The following is a 21,597-nucleotide window of genomic DNA, read 5'->3' on the forward strand; positions in this document are numbered from 1 at the left end:
TAAAGTCGACCCCTCCCCCCCCCTTTAAATGCACATGCCACAATGCCTGCGACTAACAGGGACTTCCTGAGTAAAAAAGAACAGCAAAAAGAACAGCAAAGGGAAAACGCGCAAAAAGAAGCAGGAGAAGGAGCTTGCCTCAGTTGCCCAGGTTGTTCAGTCCACTCCTGGTTTGGAGTCAGTGGGCTCTTTTCAAGGCGGAGTGACACCTCCAGGAGGTTGTTTCCCAGTAAAGACCTTGTCATTTGTTTCAGCAGAGGTGAAGGCTAAGCGTTCAAAAAGGGGTACCAAAGCTGTAAAGTCTGTGCTTGCTTCTAGCGCTAGGATAACACCTTCATTACGCTCGTACTTTAAAATTATACCACCGGTATTGGACTTGGGGCAAGACCTATGTCAGGACCTGTGTCAGGCTCATCCCTCCTCTTCAGCGAGTCAAACCCCTCCGCCCCCGGGTACTCCCGGTTCAAGTGACACGCCAATGCAATCGGACCTCTTTGACATTTTGCCAGCCACGGGTGTGCTTTCTCCAGCAACAACTGTCCTAGACGCAGCACTACCGGTCCCTTCAACCTTAACTATGCAGGCAGTTGTTTTGGAACCCTCGGGGGGGGGGAAGCACAGCCTCTAGTAGTACTACCCAAGATAACTGTTCTATGTCATGTTCACCTGCAAATTCTTCAACTGCCCTGGTAGAGGCTCCATTGGGACCCTTGATTGAGGCTTCCACAGATCGTAGCATCGTTTCAGGGTCCTCTACTCCATTAATTGCTGTCTCATCCACTGTTTCATCCACTGAAGTATGTAGCAGGGCAAGGACAGAGCAAGGCCATGTAGATCAGGGGGGGCAAATACGGGTGGAGCTGTCGGATCGTGGCAGCTCACTGAAGATATCCCTCGATACACCTCAATAGAAGGTGGGAGTAATGCTATGCTCACTCCCACTCTCACTCCGATTACTACCTCCGCAGCATGTATCACAGTAGTCTCATTGCAGCTTTTGTTTTTTACCCTTTCGGCTGACATCAAAAGGGGGTTTGAGGAGTCAGCATTAAACCAGTGAGAAATAAGAAGCTACTGTGAATCCTTAAAAAGTAAAATAGAAGGTCTCACCTCAAGAACTGAAGTCTTGGAAGGGGCAGTCGGCGGGTTTACTCAGGATCTTGAAAATGTAAAAGATGATATACAGAAAGTTAAGAAGGAAGAATTGGCAATTGCAGAGAGAATGGAGATTTTGGAAAATAATGCAAGGCGCAACAACATCCGAATTCTGAATGTTCCAGAGGAGAGCGAGGGTACTGACATTAAAAGCTTCATCATTCCGCTTTTAAAACAGTCTCTGAACTTGGATCAGCCTGAAGTTGAGATAGCTAAGAATATCCAACGGATACATAGGGATCCTTTTAAGCGTAACCCCCAGAGGACAAAGCCAAGGAAGATCTTAGTAAACTTCCATACGTACACTCTTAAAGAGCAAAACCTCAACCTAGCCCTAAGGCAAAAATCCTTAGCAGGGAAAGGGTTTATTTTTCAAATAAGATCTGACCTATCAAGGGTAACGCTGGAAAAACAATGGGAGCTGGGAAGGAGGATGGATGCCTTTCGGAAGCTTGGCACCACGGTCCAGATGGGCTTTCCTGCCGCCTTAAAAATCCTGTTTAAAAATAGGATACACAATATTTGTTCTGTCCAGGCGGCAGATGAGTTACTGATGTCTCTTGGGGGGGACAAAGAGGGCTCGGGGTAAAGGGTAGCTATTTCGCCTTAATAGACTAAGGCCTTTTGATCCTAATTTCTTAGCTTTTTGTCTTTTAGCTCTCAGCTCTTCAGTTTTTCTCTCTTTTCATATATATAGGGTGCACTGGAGGGGATTCGTTGAGTAAAGTAAAGTAAGCTATACTAACGAATATAAGTCCACACAATAAGGGTAGTTCTCGTATAAGAAAAGAATAAGTAAAATGTAAAAAAAAAAAAGATTTTTTTGAGAAAGCACATAAATTAAAAAATTAAAAAATTCTTCAACATGCACTCTGCGAGGGCTTGGGTAGGGCAAGGGCTACCATGAACCGGATCTGTTCCGGTTAGATTGTACATGGGTTTCCTGCGGGTGGGGGGGGGGTCACCTGGGTGTAGGGGGTAGGGCAAAAAAGCATAAAATATTCCTCATTGTCGTTCTGGTTACTGACAATTGTTTAGACAAAACAAGGATAGTATACTTAATTTGGAGTGTTCCTTTTCCTGTAGCTAGACTTGGTGTTTTATGGGGTCAAATAGGTTGGCTGACCTATGAGTTAACTTAGGATTCTCTCCCGGAACGTAAATGGCCTGTGCACCAAACCAAGAGCAAATAAGATCATGCAATATCTAAGCGATTCGAATGCGCAGGTCATTATTCTCCAGGAGACACATTTAATTGAGGCAGAAATCCTTGAGTTGGTCAAGAGGAATAGGTGGATAGACATCTCAATATCTACCTCTCAAACGTTAAATATAAGGGGCGTGACTATTCTTTTTAAAAAACCTATGAACGTAAGGGTTGTTATGCAAGAGGTGGATCCCGGGGGAAGATGGGTAATAGTCGTGGTTGATATAAGCGGAGCACGTTTGACTTTAGTAGGTTATTATGGGCCTAATCGTGACGACCCCATAGCTCTAGAACTCCTTTTTTCTCACCTTTTGCATTTCCCTGAGCCAACTATTATAGCCGGGGATTTTAACATCGTGCGTGATCCCAAGCTAGATAAGACTCCTAGTAGTAGGCAACAAGTTTTTTCAAGGACGAGAGCTTTTTTACTTAATTGTATGAATCAGTATGGATACATAGACATTTGGAGGGCAAGAGCAGGATCAGATTCTGGATTTTCCTTTCGTAATTATAAATATTGTCACCAATCCAGAATTGATTTTATTTTAATAAGTCGTAATCTGGTAGACTCTGTAAAAAATGTAAGTTATTTGCCCTCACACTTGTCTAATCATTCATCAGTATCCTTGGTTCTTGCTGGGGTTATTAAACCTCCCTCCAGATCCTGGCCTTTTGATAGATCTTTCCTCTCATCATTGGAAGATGTCTCATTTATCAAATCTGAAGCACGGGAGTTCATGCAAGTAAATATTGGCTCTGCTGCACCCGGCATAGTATGGGATGCATTTAAGTGCTCCCTCCGAGGTATAATCAAGAGCAAGGTGGTGTTTCGAAGGAGGCAGTATATGCAAGAAATAGAGTCCATTGAATCTAATCTGCTTGCAGCACAAGCCAAAATAGATGCTAGCAGTAATGATCCTACTTGTGACGTACCATTGTTACATAGGAATTGGCTCGCATTAAAGGAGAACTTGGCTTCCGTCTTAAATCAGCGTATCCTCCAGAGGTGACAGGCGAGTAAGCTAGCCCACTTCGAATACGGGGAAGGCGCCGGTAAATTATTGGCCTGGAAATCAAAAACAGATCGGGCACGCAACTTCAAAGACTCAGTTACAACTGGCCATGGCACCTTTCATTCAGACGAGGACATCAGGTTAGCCTTTAAAGACTTCTTCCAGAACATATATCAGGAGGTTGGGAACGTCACAGAGGATAGTATAGAACATGGGTACTCACAAACTTTCTCTCGGGGGCCAAATTTACAGTTTGGTTTGTGTCCGAGGGCCGCATCGGTGGGGGCGGGGTCAGTGGGGGAGGGGCGGGGCTAGAGCAACAACATAAAACTGACCATGAGGTTGATCACAGGTCCCCTGCAGCGGACGCCTTCGTCCACTGAGCCATCCCGGCATACACACATCTCTCTCTCTCTCCCTCTCTCTAGCTCTCTCTCCCTCTCTCCCTCCCTCTCTCCTGTCTTCCTCTGTCTCACTCTGACTGTCTCACTCCCTCTGTCTCACTCCCTCTCTCTCACTCCCACTCTCTCTCTCCCTCTCTCTCTCCCTCCCTCTCTCTATCCCTCCCTCTCCATCTCCCTCCCTTGCACTCTCCGTCTCACTCCCTTTCCCTCCCCCTCCCTCCATTTCCCCTCCTTTCCCTCCCTCTCCTTCCCTCTCACTCCCTCTCCATCTCCCTCCCTTTCCCTCCCTCTCCCTCCCTCTCACTTCCTCTCCGTCTCCCTCCCTTTCCCTTCCTCTCACTCCCTCTCCGTCTCCCTCCCTTAACTCCCTCTCCCTCCATTTCCCTCCCTTTCCCTCCCCCTCCCTCCATTTCCCTCCCTTTCCCTCCATCTCACTCCCCATCAGTCTCCTTCCCTTTCCCTCCATCTACCTCCCTTTCCCTCCATCTCACTCCCCATCAGTCTCCTTCCCTTTCCCTCCATCTAACTCCCCATCAGTCTCCCTCCTGTTCCCCCTCCATGTCAATCCCCATTAGTCTCCCTCCCTTTCCCTCCCTTTCCCTCCATCTCACTCCCTATCAGTCTCCCTCCCTTTCCCTCCCTCTCACTCCCTCTCCCTCCCTTTCCCTCCATCTCCCTCTCCCTCCCTATCTCCACCTCCCTCCCTCTCCCTCCCTGTCTGTCTCACTCCCTCTCCGTCTCTCTCACTCCCTCCCTCTTACTCCCTCCCTCTCACTCCCTCCCACTCCCTCCCTCTCACTCCCTCCCTCCCTCTCACTCACTCCCTCCCACTCACACCCTCCCTCCACTCCCACTCCCTCCCACTCCCTCCCTCACTCACTCCCACTCACTCACCCACCCACTCCCTCCCTCTCACTCCCTCCCTCTCACTCCCTCCCTCTCACTCACTCACTCTCACTCCCACTCACTTACTCCACCCACTCCCTCCCTCTCACTCCCTCCCTCTCACTCCCTCCCTCTCACTCCCTCCCTCCCACTCCCTCCCTCCCACTCCCTCTCACTCACTCCCTCCCTCTCTCACTCCCTCCTACTCTCTCCCGCCCACTCCCTCACTCACTCCCACTCACTCACTCACTCCCACCCACTCCCTCCCATCCACTCACTCCCTCTCACCCACTCACTCCCTCCCACTCACTTCCCTCCCACTCACTCCTCCCTCTCACTCACTCCTCCCTCTCACTCACTCCCTCAATCCCTCCCTCCCTCTCACTCCCTCCCACTCCTTCCCTCTCACTCCCTCTCACTCACTCCCCTCTCACTCACTCCCTCCCTCTCACTCCCTCCCTCCCTCTCACTCACTCACTCCCTCCCTCTGACTCACTCCCTCTCTCTCACTCACTCACTCCTCCCTCTCTCTCACCCCCTCCCTCCCTCTCACTCCCTCCCTCTCACTCCCTCCCTCCCTCCCACTCCCTCTCACTCCCTCCCTCTCTCACTCCCTCCCACTCACTCCCTCCCACTCCCTCACTCACTCCCACTCACTCACTCACTCACTCCCACCCACTCCCTCCCTTCCACTCACTCCCTCCCACTCACTCCCTCCCACTCACTCCTCCCTCTCACTCACTCCTCCCTCTCACTCACTCCCTCAATCCCTCCCTCCCTCTCACTCCCTCCCACTCCTTCCCTCTCACTCCCTCCCACTCACTCCCTCCCACTCACTCCTCCCTCTCACTCACTCCTCCCTCTCACTCACTCCCTCAATCCCTCCCTCCCTCTCACTCCCTCCCACTCCTTCCCTCTCACTCCCTCTCACTCACTCCCTCTCACTCACTCCCTCCCTCTCACTCCCTCCCTCCCTCTCACTCACTCACTCCCTCCCTCTGACTCACTCCCTCTCTCTCACTCACTCACTCCTCCCTCTCTCTCACCCCCTCCCTCCCTCTCACTCCTCCCTCTCACTCCCTCCCTCCCTCCCACTCCCTCTCACTCCCTCCCTCTCTCACTCCCTCCCACTCACTCCCTCCCACTCCCTCACCACTCCACTCCCACTCACTCACTCACTCACTCACTCCACCCACCCACTCCCTCCCTTCCACTCACTCCCTCCCACTCACTCCCTCCCACTCACTCCTCCCTCTCACTCACTCCTCCCTCTCACTCACTCCCTCAATCCCTCCTCCCCTCCTCTCACTCCCTCCCACTCCTTCCCTCTCACTCCCTCTCACTCACTCCCTCTCACTCACTCCCTCCCTCTCCCTCCCTCCCTCCGTCCCTCTCACTCACTCACTCCCTACCTCTGACTCACTCCCTCTCTCTCACTCACTCACTCCTACCTCTCTCTCACCCCCTCCCTCCCACTCACTCACTCACTCTCACTCACTCACTCCCTCTCACTCTCTCACTACCTCTCTCACTCACTCCCTCTCACTCTCACTCCCTCTCGCTCACTCACTCCCTCTCACTCTCACTCTCACTCCCTCTCACTCTCACTCTCACTCCCTCTCACTCACTCACTCCCTCTCACTCCCTCTCACTCACTCACTCTCTCTCACACTCACTCCCTCTCACTCCCTCTACGTCCCCCTCCCCCTCCCTTTCCCTCCCCCTTCCTCTGTCACCCTCTGTCATCTCACCCTGCCTGTGTGCCAGCCGGTGCGCACACACACTCACAGCCGCACCCGAGCTCTTAACAGGTCTTTAAAAGACCATTTGCATGTTAATGTGGCTTTTGTATTTCATCTCTTCTTAGGCCCCTTCAGCTTAACTCTGGCCACTGCTAGGATCGCCCGGTCGTCAGCTCCCACAGAGCAGCAGAGTCTCTCGCGCTGCTGCAGACACTTAAAAAAAAAACGTAAAACACAGATATGATGTCTCGGGGGTCCGCGGGCCGCCAGTAAAGGCTTGCTGGGTCGCCACAGGCCCATGGGCCGTACTATGAGTACCCCTGGTATAGAAGGTTGGCTCAACAGTATTTCCCTTCCGTCGCTATCCTCTGAACAGAAGGCCTTCTTAGACAAAGTAATTACAGAGGAAAAGGTTGCGTTGGCGGTTTAGGGCAGTAAGGGGGTAAGGCTACCGGCCCAGACGGTTTGCCAGTAGAGCTTTACAAAATTTTCGTAGCAGAGATCTCTCCCTTAATTGTTGTCCTGTTCAATCAGATACTCCAGGAGGGGGCGTTCCACCATCATCCTGGAACAGCGCATCAATTTAGCTCATCTTAAAACCGGGTAAGTCTGCTACCAACTGTGGCTCTTATTGTCCCATATCAATCCTCAACGCAGACTATAAAATCTTTGCATCCTTCTTAGCAAACAGATTGGGCCAGGTCGCCCCCGACATTTTGCATCTTAACCAGAAGGGTTTCATTAGGAGTCGTCAACTCTGCGAATTAACCTATGATCTTATAGGGGCTATAGATATTGCGACTAAGGACTACATCCCATTGAGCATCCTCACTTTGGATGCCACCAAGGCCTTCGACAGAGTCAATTGGATGTACATGTCAGGGGCCTTGGCCAAGTTTAACGTGGGCGAGGGTTTTCGCAGAGCGGTAAAACTCTTGTACCATAGCCCAACCGGTATAGTATTGGTGACCGGGGGTCTCTCAGAACCATTCGCAATTACGAGAGGAACATGGCAGGGCTGTCCCTTATCACCTCTGCTTTTCGATCTCTATATTGAGCCGTTTGCTCAAAGATTAAGAGAGGATGATTCCATCAAGCCTTTTATCTGTGGAGATTGGGAAAAGAGGGTTGCTCTCTATGCGGACGACGTTATGATAATGACATCGGAGATTAGTACTGCGTTCCTTGCTGCCATAAAGCTGGCCTTGGAATTTGGGGAAGTCTCAGGCTATGAGGTGAATACCTCAAAGACGGAGATAATGGTATGGAACTAAGAGGTGAGCAGTTTTAATGAGCAACTGAGTACATCTTTGCGCTACGTAGGGATAAAAATTGTCAAGGATATTAGCCTGATCGCCCCTTCGAACTTTTCTTTGGTAGCAAAGGAATGTCGGAAGCTGATGAGAGCATGGCAGCACCTCCCTTTGTCTCTACTAGGTAGAGTCAATCTAGTAAAGATGTCTATCTTACCGAAGATTTCTTTCTTGTTTAATACAATTCCTTTATTTTTTTACCCTACTTTGTTGACTAAATTACAGGGCGAAATCACTTCTTTTATTTGGAACAATAAAAATCCAAGGGTAGCCTGGAAAAAGATCAGGCGTCGCAGGGAGAAGGGGGGACTGGCAGGCCCAGATTTGCAGATGTATGCGTGGGCATTTCAACTCTCACACGCACGAATGCTGCTAAAGATACCAGCACATGGGGGCATTGGAAGTATGTTTGCGGCTTTATTGAATAATGAAGGAATTGGGCAGTCTGGTTACCTGTTTGAATTTGGGGATCCCAAATTTAAAAAATAAATACAACTGAAGGTCCTGCAGGGCTTAGCGAGAACACAGCCCAAGGTGAGGTCTTCAATAAAATTGGGATATTACTCCAGCAGATTGCCAATATGGGACCTTCCCTTGGCTCCAGGTTGGGTGGGCGACAGCTTAGCGCTCCCACTTAGAGAGGCGGGGTTAACAGTTTGGGGGGATCTGTTTACATGGAAATATCTGGTACATAAGGTGGGACCCGGTCTTTCGAGATTTAAATACCTGCAAATATCAAGTTGGGCTCAAGCTGCAACCACTCGAACTCCACGTCGAAACAACTTGCCAATAGGGGAAGGCAGCGAACTTGAATCTCTTCTGCTAGACAAACCTCCAGCAAAGAAAGAGATATCCCTTTGGTGCAATTTGATACTGGAAGAGACTGACGGTGATTTTCATCTTCCCGAATTACTGTGAGGTGACCTAATGCCGGGCTTGAACGTGAAAGATCTATGGTTAATGTCTTGCAGCGTAAAGTGGGACTTAGTTAAACCAGCCTGGCTTTGCAGAAACCATCTTTTTACCCTGCACAGGGCGTATTACTCCCCTCAGAGGCTGTCTAAATTTACCCCGGGTGGGCCTGGTGGTTTGCCCACGTTGTGGTCTGAAGGAAGCCCCGGACACGCATATGTTCTTTGACTGTCATCATCTAGTACCTTTTTGGGAATCAATCAGCAGTAAACTTTCATCTTCCCTGGGCTGTACAGAAGTGATTGACCTATGCCTCGTCATTTTTGGAGTTGTGGATCAGACTCGCAGTCCCGCAAATAATTTCTTGTTCTATTCTATTCTGGCAGCTCGCAGAGAAATCTGTAGGCGGTGGAAGGACGCTCCCCCCCCGACCTTCTATGACTGGCGCACTTCAATCCTTCAAATTTCGAAATTAGATCTCGCCAGGGTTGGAAAGCCAGATAAAAGAGCGTTTAGGCATATGCTTGATTGGTCCCAATGAATGATTGAACCGTTTTTTTCCCCCCGGATCCAATGATTACGTAGCCACGGTTTTACTCTCCTTGCTATGCTAGCCTTCTTCTTCTTCACTCCCTGTTTGTTGGCCTGGCAATAGCTATATGGTAACTGGCTATCTGGTTGTTATCTGTCTCCTGTGCAACAAGCTGATTGGATAGGTGTGGACCCAGTCTCCGTATTCTTCTATCCCGACCAGTCTAGGCTGTGGCAGCACGACTGTACTCCATTACACCTTTCTCCCTTGTTCCACTACATGGCAGCTGGAAACCAGGAACGTAGAAGAGGATACCAAAAAAATAAAAAATAAAAAACAACCGGAGATGAATGCCATGGGAACATTTTGAAGATGACTATGCTAAAATGCAACCTGGTTAGAACGAGGATTGAATGAGGTGATCATCACCACCTCTCTAATGGACCAATCAGAATGAACTGTGGACCCTAAAGGTTTAAATTTTAAGCTAGATAGTTAGAGAACAAGTATATAAAAGAGCCTGTTCGAAAGAGTGAAAAAAGCTTGCTCCACAGACTTTACATTGCACCACGACATGCTGTCGGTTTGGAAATTTTATGGTGCGAGAGACTTTGAAATATTTTTGGACTTTAATTTTTATTGGAGCAATTAAAGATGATCGAATTCAGAGTTTTTATTTTGGAAGGGAGACATTGAGGAGAATAGAGAGACAGATTGGGAACCTATGCGACTCTGTTATTTTCATATAACAGATGGGTAATGCATTTTTCTAAATTTCATTTTCTTTAACATGTACTAAAACTAAATTGCTTAAAATTTGCTTGTCTAAAATAAACTTCGAAAGCTCCTTTCTTAAATGAATTAGATTAAACTAATTGAAATTAAACTCGAGTCTGGTTATTTTTATTTTATATAAATGTCATGACTAAATGAATGCTAAAGGTATAGGATTACTATGATTGAGCTGGTCTTAATCTCCATCAACTGACTTCTATTAGATGATCCATTGACCAAATAGTGGAGTACCTTGATGTATGGTTTTCCAGGTAACAGGTTAACATGAGGTGAAAATCTATAAAATGTATATAATGTATAAAGTATAAAGCATAGGTACCCCGCTAACGGATGTATGACGTTACAACGCATACTTTTACAACGCCTACCTTTACAACGCGGTTTTTACCACGCATACCATTACAACGCATAATGCTTTTAGGCGCTGGATAGTGAATAGTTTAATTTACTATTCCAACTCCAGTCCCCGTGGATAGTAGGGAAGGTTATTGGATAGTAAATTAACCTATTCCCTATCCTAGAGCTCCCCCCAGCGCAATGCGTTGTAATAGTTTGCGTGGTAAAAGTTGCGTTGTAATGGTAGGTCGTTGTAAAAGTTGCGTTGTAAAGGTTGTATACCCCCGCTAACCAGCAGCTCGCCTTCTTTTTTCTTTGATTAAGGAGTAATGGTATGTGTGTGTGTGCGTATGTGACTCGTGGTGCTATAGGCCGCACCAATGAGTAGAAATGAATTGCTCCTTGGTTAAGTGGGATGAGCATTGAGGGTTGTTGTAGAGCTCCGCTGGATCAACCGTTCTTCTGGGTCTCGCTTAGTTTCATCGTTACACCTCTTCATTCTCCCGTCTGGCACTTAAACTAATTTCCTTTCCTGTTCATATGATACACAGTACATGTACATTTTGCACACTTAATTCATGTGTTCCAGGCTTTGTGAGCCACAATTTTCATATGCATGGAACAAGGAAATATAAATTAAACTCAAGAGTAGGAGACATGTAAAGCCTGAAAATGTATTTGAGATAGACCCCTAAGTGCTACTCAACTTTAGACTCAAGTAGGTTTTCTTTGTCCACTACATTGTTTGTACCCTGGGGTCAACAACATCCCCACTAAGGATGGTAAAATAATGTAAACATAAAATATATTACCTTGACTCTAGTTTATATTGTTTCAACTTACTGTCACTTGTGTTTAGAATGAATATGTGCTTTTGAAGGTTTCCTGGCACCCACCATTTTATTTACAGAGCAAATTTGAAACTTGACTTAAAGAATATGAAACAGTAAACAGAGAACAGTTACCTGCTCCAAAATTCATTAATGCTTCTTTCTTCAGAAACTTTCCTTCGGAGTCAAGAAAATGCTGAGGGTTAAACTCGTCAGGCTTCTCAAACTGAGACTTGTCATAAAGCACAGATTCAAGCAGTGGGATAACGTACGTTCCCTGGAGATATTTTGAAAATAATAGAGAAACACAATCAATTAGGATTCACTTTGACATAACCAATTCATGGATTCTCAAGTTGTACAGCTTTCAAATGAGCTATGCCTAATGTAACCACTAATGAAGGACGCCACATTAGATTTTACAAAAGGATGTGAAAAAGGTTCTTAAAGGGTTATATAAAAAATGAAATGGAAGATCAAACACAGTATTTTTGTAATTGGCCTCCTATGCTGATCGTATTATGAATGAGTGGGATGGAGTCTGCATCGTTCAAATTGTTGGCACAAATTCAAGTACAGGCTGCTACTTGAACAGATGGACCTTGGTCTCAAATTGAGGCTTAACATCAACTCATCAACAGTAAATTAATGACAGTGATGCACAACAACTCATCAACAGTATATTAATGACAGTGATGCATAATAGTCTCCACAGTAATAACAGAAAGGAGTAGATTTTCAAACCATTAGCATTTTAGCAGATTAGCAAAGTTACAAATTCAAATTAGTCATACATCAATGATCGTAATGCACATTATCAGTAAGAGTAATTCAAAGTCATTCAAAACAGCGAATACAAAAGCAATTATTTAAAGTTGTCATTAGCAAAATGAATACTTCTATATCCCCTTATGCTAAACTAAAAAGTCAAGTGAACTGAGGAAATTGAGTACAATGTACCACCAAATAAAGTTTTAATTAGGCAAAGAAAAAATAGATTTGCTCAGGGATCTAAGGGCCTAATTTAAACGTTGGCACGTGGCTCATCTCTTTATCTCGGAGATTGAGTAAATTACTCTGTCGCCCTGATAGAGGTGCCACCCACTACATTTAGAAATGACCACCAAGATGACGTAATTTCTAAAGCATTAGCAGCAACACCTTATCAGTTCCTGTCAATGCTGTTTACGATTTGGTGCAGGCCTCTGGCAAATTGACAGTCCCTGCATCAAACTGTTTTATTATTTATTAAACTAAAAAGGAACAAGGCCCCCTCTATATGAGAGTCCACTTCCATGGAAAGGGGTCCATTTAGCAGTCTTCACTTCCCCTTACCACCAGGGTTTTCCTGGTGGTGATGGACAGTGAAAACTGACCTCTAAATCCACTCATGTAAATTAGGAGAGTGAAATTAGGGGTTTGCCGCCAACAGTCCCCATTCCGCAGGGCCGTCAGACGGTTTAATCACAGCAGAGACATTGTAGTATCTGGTGTGAATAAACCTTTGGTCCAGCTGCATCTAAATTGGGAAGACGGACCAACATCTCAGCAGAATGTATACTCTGTTGTCATGGAATATAAAAACCACCAAGATGTAAAGTAGACACTATGGGGAAGAATTATGTTTCCTGGCTCATTCCTGTAAATCAGCAGAGATGTGTCGGGAAAGATGCGTGACGCAAGTTTACCCTTGCGCCACCACAGATGCGCCGCATTTACAATGCGGCTCACATGGCGCAAGGATAAACAGATGCGTGTTGCATCTGTCGACATAAGGTTGGTGCAGTGCTGAAGTTGTGTCGCGTGCGCGACGCAACTTCAGCACTGTTCCAACCGGGCCTATCCTCAACATGGTGCGTCATGCCTTACGCCTGCTTCAAGCAGGTGCAAGGATTTGACTCAGCGGCGTCGGAAAAGTGACTGAGTGAAATCTTGTAGATTTTCCTCAGGCACTTTTCTGAGGCGTTCCTGTGACGGCACACCCCCCCTGCGGCAGGTTTCATGTGGCGCAGGGCTTTACAACGTGACCCATCTCCCTAGATGGGTCACGTTGTAAATAGGGCACAACTTGGCGCATGATTTACACCACCACTGCATCAGAGAAGTGAGGCAACGGCGGTGCAAATGTAACGCACAGGGCTCATAAATCTGCCCCTACGTCTTTGAGCAGGAGCAAAGTATGACATGTGATCTCAAAAGGGTTGCAAGGAGTATCTGTTCTAACAAGCTCAGCACTTCCCAATTAAAACTTACAATTCTCTTCATTCAGCAACACGTCCCACAGTTCTCCAGAAATTGTAACAAATCTCAATCTAACATAACGTGATAAACACTTTCCTGCCTTCTGGACTGACATCACCCAGTGGATGTTTTCAGCTGCAGAGCCTTCAGTAGATATCTCAAAAAGGAGGATATATCACTGTCAGTCTATCCTCAGCACAGGGGTAGAAGTTCATTATTCCGTATTCAGTGAAACTCATACAGATAAACATATCTCACAGCCCCCAAACTTCTGCAATAATTTGTAATTAATTAATTCGATCTACTGTAGATTGCCTCATGAGACAAGAGAAAGAGCACAGCAGGCAAAATCTAATTTTCATATTAGCATGAGTCAATTAAACTGAAGCCTATCTCCATTAACTAATTACTTTGCTCAACTCAGTGTGAAAATCGTGCTTTGTATATGAATCTTTGATGTGCCTATTAGTGTTTATGTAAAATAAAAAATAAAAATGGTGACAGAGTCAACAATTTTAATAACCACATATAAAATTAAAAATGTCTAGGTCCTATGCACTGTTAGATGTTTTTTTCCAATTTCTTAACAAAGTAACAGGTGCTGAAATAGTATTCACCACTTAACTGCATATTTCAATCATAGATTTTCAGAATACACATCATTATTTGATGCTTAGCAGTCTGTACATAACCTTAGTGTTTATTTACATCTGATAGAAAGCCATGGAGGAATCCTCCTTCATGGGAGAGGGGTAAAATAAACTATAGTACGTTGGTACTGATTGTGACATAGCAATTTCAAATTGATATCTTTATTTCCATATGTCATATAAATGTTTTACTCCGAGATTTATAATGATTTTATGAGGGGAGATAAGGTAGGGAAATAAAGGCCTGATCCACAAAGCAATTTTTGATCCTGGAAGATATTTGGTATTCCCAAAGTGACAGAGATTTATGAGTGCTCATTGGATCCATAATGCACCCAAAGAGTATCTTTTGAGTTTGGAACTTATATATACAACTGAAGGACTCCTGTCATATGTCTGATTCAGTTGATTCTGTATGCAGAGATTGTCTGAACTGGAGAAATTCCATGTGTAGATAGGGCGGTGAGAAGCCCTTCCTTGTGACTAGCTGCAATCCGTCACTGTTCTCTTGTCCCCATTCTCTATAATATCCAGCTTTATAGCCTCCCTACGCTTGTATTTGCATGCACAAACACCTGAAATTTTCAACTTTATCTTCTACTTGGCCTAGCTGCTTCTTGCACGGTTTCTCACCATTATCTGCTGTCCTGCTATTAATTCCTACTCTCTAACTACCCGAACTTACTTATTTTAGTTTATTTATTTTATAAGGGATTTGTAATGCGCATGGCTGCCTCAGCGACGAGGCGTTCCAGCGCAGCCAGAAACCAGAAAAGGAACAGAGAGACCTACAGGCGCCTAAACATCAGATAATGGAAACACCCAGGTTTTTATGGTCTAGCGAAACATCAAGAGATTGGGGATGCCTCGAATGTGCGCTGGGAGAGAGTTCCAGGGTTTGGCCAACAAGAGGCCAAACGAATGCCCCCAGCCCTCGCTCTCCAAACTCGTGGGACAAAGACAAGCCCACGGTTAGTGGATCTCAAAGCACGCCTGGGCATATAGGGCTTCAATAGACCAGATAACCCAATGGGGGCTTCGTGCATCAGGATTTTATGAGAGATGCACAGCACCTTGAACTGAATGCGTTCTTCGATGGGCAGCAAATGCAGCTTGGGGAGCACATGTGCCACCGAATGGGATCTAGGTAGAGCCACTAACATATGTGCCGCAGCGTTCTGAACCCTCTGCAGGCGTTTAATGCTAGCTTTGTTGGCACCCAGATGTAGAGATTTCTGGTAGTCAAGCCTAGCAAGGATGGAGGCCTGCACGATAGTTTGGCGTGCTCTGGGAGGAAAAAAGCCAAGCAAGGGTCTCAAACTTCTCAAGAGTCCAAAGCAAACAGCAGCAACAGCTCTTGTCTGTTTCTCAAATGTCAATCCACTATCGAACCAGACACGCAGGTTCTTAACAGTCTCCTTGGGTGACGGGGCGGGTTTAAGATGGTCAGGCCACCACTGTTCGGACCAGAGATCCTGGTCCTTCCCGAACAGTAGGATCTCGGATTTGCTGGCATTTAATTGAAGACAGTAAGCCTTCATCCAATCCGAGATAACCGACAAATTCTCCTTAAACTTCTCCAGATTGGCACAGCAGTTTTTAGAAAAGGCGATCACAAGCGGGGTGTCATCAGCGTACGACACCAGGGACAGCCCCCTGCCTCTAACCACTTCCGCCAAGGGCCTCACATACAGATTTAACAAAAGCGGGCTCAAATAGAGCCTTGAGGTACCCCCTGGCGCAGGGCATGCTCCTGAGAGTGAAAAATTGGCACTGAAACCTGGAAGGGTCGCCCTACCAAGAAGGACCGAATCCAATCCAGGGCACCTCCCCTAATTCCAACTGCCCGGAGGCGTTCAAGGAGGATCGCAAGAGACACCATATCAAAAGCGGCACTTAGGTTCAATAGGACCAAGGCCTCAGAATCTCCACATACAGCCTACTCCGGATGGATTCCGTTACAGCCAGGAGAGCTGACTCGGTACTATGACGAGGGCGAAACCCATGAATCATAGATGTTGAACTCATCGATAAATTTTGACAAGATGGAGTTCACATGCGCCTCCACCAGCTTGGCCAGGAAAGGCAGCTGGGATATAGGGCGGTAGTTGCCAGGGTCTTCCGGATCCAGTGATGACTTTTTTATCAATGGAATAACTTTAGCAGGCTTCCACGCCCTGGGGACGGAAGCTAGTTACAGGGACAAATTGTCCAATTCTAGACCCACGGGGGCAATAAGTGAATGGAGCTGGCGGAAGTGGGCAGATGACAGAGGGTCAGCTGGAGAGCCAGACTTAACCTACCGAGATCTTGCCCATTGGAAAGAATGCATCTTTCTGTCCCGCCTTGTGGTGGCCTGATAATTCTGCTGCCCCACCTCAGACAGTTTCATCGGCCAGAAACCTCGGAGTTATTTTTGATTCCGATCTCTCTTTTGATACCCACGTCGCAACCGTAGCAGGTAAATGCTTCGGCATTATAAAGTCCATGCGAAAGTTCTTTGACTTCCTCCCGCTCGACTCCAGAAAGACCATTGCGGTAGCCCTCATACTCTCTCGAGTGGACTATTGTAATGGCCTCCTGGCAGGGACCAAAAAGTCCACCCGATTGAAACTTCAAAGTGTCCTGCACACTGCTGCGCGGCTTGTCCTTAAACTCCCACGCAAATCTTCTATCTCCACTGCCCTCAAATCCTTACATTGGCTCCCCTTGCACAAGAGAATACTCTTTAAAATTCTCATTGTAGCCTTCCGAGCCTTCAACAAATCCGGCCCATCCTACCTGTCGAGACGCTTCCCTCACTACACCCCGGGTCGCACTCTCAGATCCTCACAAGAAAACCTCATGACCCCCTCTAAATTCAACCTGAAGTCTAAAGGTGGAAAAACACTCAGCACCCTGGCTATTAGAGCCTGGAACAGCATGCCAAGGCATCTCAGACTTCAGACGCATGAGAAGCCGTTTAGGAAGCACCTCAAAACGTGGATTTTTAATCTCTCTGATGACTGGACTAAAGCAGCCATTTAGCCCCCCACCACTTTCCCGGTGATCTGGTCCCAGGTTTTACAGCGCCAAGATGCTCCCTTCGGAGCGAACGTTTGCGCTCTAGAAATACCTATCCAATATCCAATATCCAATATCCAATATCCAATTTTGACCCATAAGCCCTCAAATTCCTGGGGCGACAACAAAGGGAAGACTGACAAACAGTTATCCTCTATAATGTCCGTCCCTTCAGACACATCATTCTCAATAGGGGTAGTCTCGTTGGAAAGGCCCTGATAAATATGCTCCAGTTTATTCACAAAGTGGTGTGCTAAAACCTCGCATTGATGGTTAGAGGCTATGGGGGAGGCACTAGTCACGCCCGCACTCTTCATGTTTTTGAGCAAAGAAAAAATGGATCGGGCAGGATTGGAGCTAGCCAAGATTTTATTGGCTACAAACTCTGCCCGCGTTTTGCGGATGAGCTTATGATATTCCTTAACCGCCACTCGATATTCTAATTTTGCAGAAGCCTCATCTCACCTGCTCACCTTGCTCGCCTGCTCACCTTGCCGTCAGGTTTTCCAACTCTGTGATCCAGTACCTTTCAAGGACGGCTTTTCAACATGGCGCTACTCTTCCCACCGGCAGCCAATATAGGAATGAGGCAGCATTTCTAAGGTCAATGGTTTGTCTTCCTAGTGGGAGTAGTTGAAACTAGGATGAACAGCAGCAATCAGAATGCACTTAGAATAAATGGTGTTGCTATGCTGGCACTGTGCTTTTCCCTCTGCTGTAATTAGACTTCTCCTGGAGCTATTTGGTCATGTAATACACCTGCATGCTTTCGAGTGGTCCTCTCCCTGAGAGACTAAACCTGACTGCTCTCAGCTGATCAATGGTAATGACCAAGAAACGTTGTCTCAAGATGTGAAGCACTGGCTGCAATAGCACTGATGGTGAACACTTTCTATTTGTGAGAACTTAAAACATGTATGAACAGCAACAACCAGAATCTATTTGGGGAACCGGTGTGGCTATGCTGGAAGCATTCTACACCCACTCTTAATTGCTTTATCTGAACCATTCTTTTCTCAACTCCCCCGCATAGGGTCCAGTCTGGCCACTAGGTAACAGGGAAAAGGGCAAGTCTAACCAGTCATCACCTGGTGTCATATATCCGGTGAGGGATCAAAAATGTGACAGTAATGCCAACTGGATGACAGCTGTAATCTCTTTCTTTCCACTGAATAAGAACAGACAATTACAAGTTTGGGGAAATATTTCTGGGGGCCTTCAGGTGTTCTGGGACAGACTGACATGACCGACCTGTTGAAGATGCTTTAATTACATTATGTCTGCATTTCAACAATAAATATCTATTTGACTACTTGGAAGTCTGAAATACTCTGTATTGAAGATGGCAGGGTGAAACGTGTGCTGGCTGTGTAGACAACAACTACATATTTTTAACAACTGCTGGAGTTGTGAGAGAATGTCATCACAGATCAGAGAGCTTGGAAGAAGTAGTAAGGATACATAGCAACTCTGCAACCACAGCAGGACAGTGAATATGAAAGAATATAAAGGCACTTCATTCTGAAGAAGGCTAGAGACAATGGTATCAGTGCTGTTAGATCCATTATCACAAAAACTGTCCCAAGTGGAAACTAGATTAACAAAGCTGGAGGGGCTAGCTACCAGCATTCCCCCGGCTCACTTGGTTAGATACCCATGTAGAGGTCCCGAAATGTTGTCCAACAGGGGGATGGGAATAGCGGGCAGCCAGGCTGGAAGTACAGCCAAGGACCCTACTCGGTTTGGCCATCCACTTTCAAGAGTAATACCATCCCCTTCAGTCCCTCAAGGGCACCCACAATGCACAGATAACACAAACCCTACTTTTGTACAGGCCGTAAAATCACCAAATGGAGTCCCTAACCCCTCTGGGGAGCACTACACTAGGTGAAGGCGGGGGGATCTAGAAACACACAGGACCATCAGAGGTTTAATCAGGGAGACTTTTCCAACTTGAGTCCAAATCTGCATCTACCACCAGAAGCAACCCCTTATACGGTTGTACTGGCAAATGTTCTATCTTTATCACCCAATGCCTCCGAACACTGGTCAACATTAAGGAACAAGTCGCAACACTTATTGAGGGCAAGGACTGGTGTAACTAACACACTCTTTTTAGAATTCAAAATGGCTGAAAGAATCAGCTGGGTGGGCAAAGCAGCAAAATCTCTTACGGATGACTGTGTAGTTTTAACTTTTAGATCCCCAGGTCTGGTGCAGTCAATTCTTGACAGGGCTGGTAATCGGACTGTAATGACACAGGGCATAAACAAACTACCACTGGGATATTTTTACCAGCCCCTTAGAGCTCCATGGTACACTTGATGGAGCAAGAATTTGCACGTAAAGCGACTTGCTCACATTCAAGAACCTTGTTTAACCTGTAATAGCATTAACCAACCTGTTTTGTCATTATTATTGCATTTTCACACTACACGCGGGTGTCCCAGAGACACTTGCCTATGTGTCTATTAATCGTAAGGAGGCTTGCATACTACAGAATCGCTGCTTTGCAGAAATCCAGTCTGCGCATGCGTCGGTCATACCCATGTGATGTGACGCACTCGCAGTTCTGGAGGGATTTTTTCGCTCATGCGCATTACAGCTAAAATGGCCGCTTTGTCCTTTACATGCTCTCCGCTTTCTACTGCCGCTTTTGCTTATCTATCTATTTCTGCCTAAAACCCTAATGCTATAGATATTATAAAGTAAGGGGTGCAGTGTAGCTCATCATGGTGTACAGTGTATTCATTTTTTCTGTGTTTCTAATTTGTTTTTGCTTACTTTTCATGTACCACGTATCTGTGGGCCTGGGAGTGGGGAGCCTCTCCATCTTAGAAGTCTGACAGGGACTCACCACGTGACATGAGAAATGAAGTCTTGCAACAGTGGAACTCAGCCAGCTGGCTGCCGAAGCTGAGATGCTCCTGGGAACCTGTTCTTTTGCCTGGGAGAAGACTTTGACTTGTACCTAAAATGTATCTAGTTGTACGATTATGTTTGTGTGCTCCATTGTCTTTTCTACACGTATACATGGGAACTGGAATGTAAGGGGTGGGTACGGAAAATTAAATATTCATCATGGGAACACCGAATTTTAGGTGGTGACAATGACCTAACTACCTCTCCTGACCAATCCTAAGTTGGGGATCCTGTCACTTGCAACATTTGTGGGTGGTCTGGGGACCCGAAATTGGTATAACTAGCCCAGTTTTAGCTAGAGAAGTTGTCCGACTTGTCCGAGTAGCTGACCTGTCACTGACCCTACGAACTCTATAGGTGATTGATACAGAGAGCTGCGGAGCACTCTGTCCGAAATTTCGACAAACTCCAAGGGGTGGAAATAGTCTTAAGTGCTGGCAAAGCACTTTGGTGGGAGATTCGAGAACCCAATCGGGGTTACTGGCAGATTCCCTGCAGAGAGGGAGTAGCGCAGGCGTTGCATCCGAAGCTGCAGGTGTTGGTCGTGCCCTTTGGTGAGCCCAGTCCTGACCCAAATCCTGAGGGGTATCCTGTCCTGATTGTCCTTGAGCTGCACCTGCTCGCCTACTGGCACCCTAAGTCCTTGAGGGTCCTTGTCCTCGCCTTTCCCAAAGCTGACACGTGGCCAGGGTTAGTCCTCATTCCTCTCCGAGGTAAATATAATTGTGGGTGTCCGTCTATCTATTCTCCTTCCTTCTTCTCTTTTAATAAAGCATCCTTGCCCATGGTATTCTCTCTGTCATCTCCAAAGACTTATATGCAAACTTTTTGTTAGCTATGTTCCATTTTTCCCCCTACCTGTAGGACTTTATTGAAATTGTTTACTTAATTAGTGTGATCTATTTTTACTTATGTTTAGGATCCATGCTTAAATTAGCAGTTAGACTAGGATCAGTTTGAATCACTTGTAGGACTTTAGCAATTCACTGACTAATATGTTTTAAACTCACTTACGTTAGTATAAGCCTGAAAACTGAATAGCATGTTCCCTGTTACCCTTACCCGGTAGTTTTCCACTCGCACTCAATGGTGCTTGCCCTCATTCACAGTTATATTATAGTTGTAATCCTGATTATTGATATTTTGATCTGTATTAGTTTTATCCTCATGTCATTCTGATTTAAAACTTACTATATTTACAGGTACATGCATCAATCTCGGCATTTGCGATTCCTTAATTGCGATTTTTAAGGAATCGCAATTAAGGAATTGCAAATGCCTATGCATTAAGAAATCGCTAAATGAATTGCGATTCCTTTGAATTCCTTAATTGCGATTTGCATTTTGCGAATCGCAATTAAGGAATCCCTTCCCATTCATTCCTATGGGCCTAGAGGCCCATAGGAATGAATGGGAAGACAATCTCAATTTGCGAATCGCAATTAGCTAATCGCAAATTGAGATTGCGATTTGAAGGGTGCAGGGGAGTCCAAAGGACACCCTGTTGCACCCCTGAAATCAAACAATGCACATATGTTGTGTACACACATGCCCTAAGGGCACGTGTGTGCACAACATGAAAGTTAAAAAAATGTAC

The 21,597-nt window shown here is 46.1% G+C and overlaps 1 protein-coding gene across 1 annotated transcript in view; it reads right to left on the reverse strand.

The window, feature by feature from the left end:
- LOC147706977 (cytochrome P450 2K1-like) overlaps nt 1–21,597 on the reverse strand; it is a 300,169-nt gene that overhangs the window by 19,000 nt on the left and 259,572 nt on the right. Inside the window, exon 8 of the mRNA XM_086926206.1 lies at nt 11,260–11,401. Coding sequence (XP_086782332.1) covers nt 11,260–11,401 — 142 coding nt within the window. The remainder of the gene's footprint in view (nt 1–11,259; nt 11,402–21,597) is intronic.

Source organism: Lissotriton vulgaris, chromosome 6 (genome assembly GCF_964263255.1).
Source record: "Lissotriton vulgaris chromosome 6, aLisVul1.2, whole genome shotgun sequence".
NCBI classification, from domain to species: domain Eukaryota; kingdom Metazoa; phylum Chordata; class Amphibia; order Caudata; family Salamandridae; genus Lissotriton; species Lissotriton vulgaris.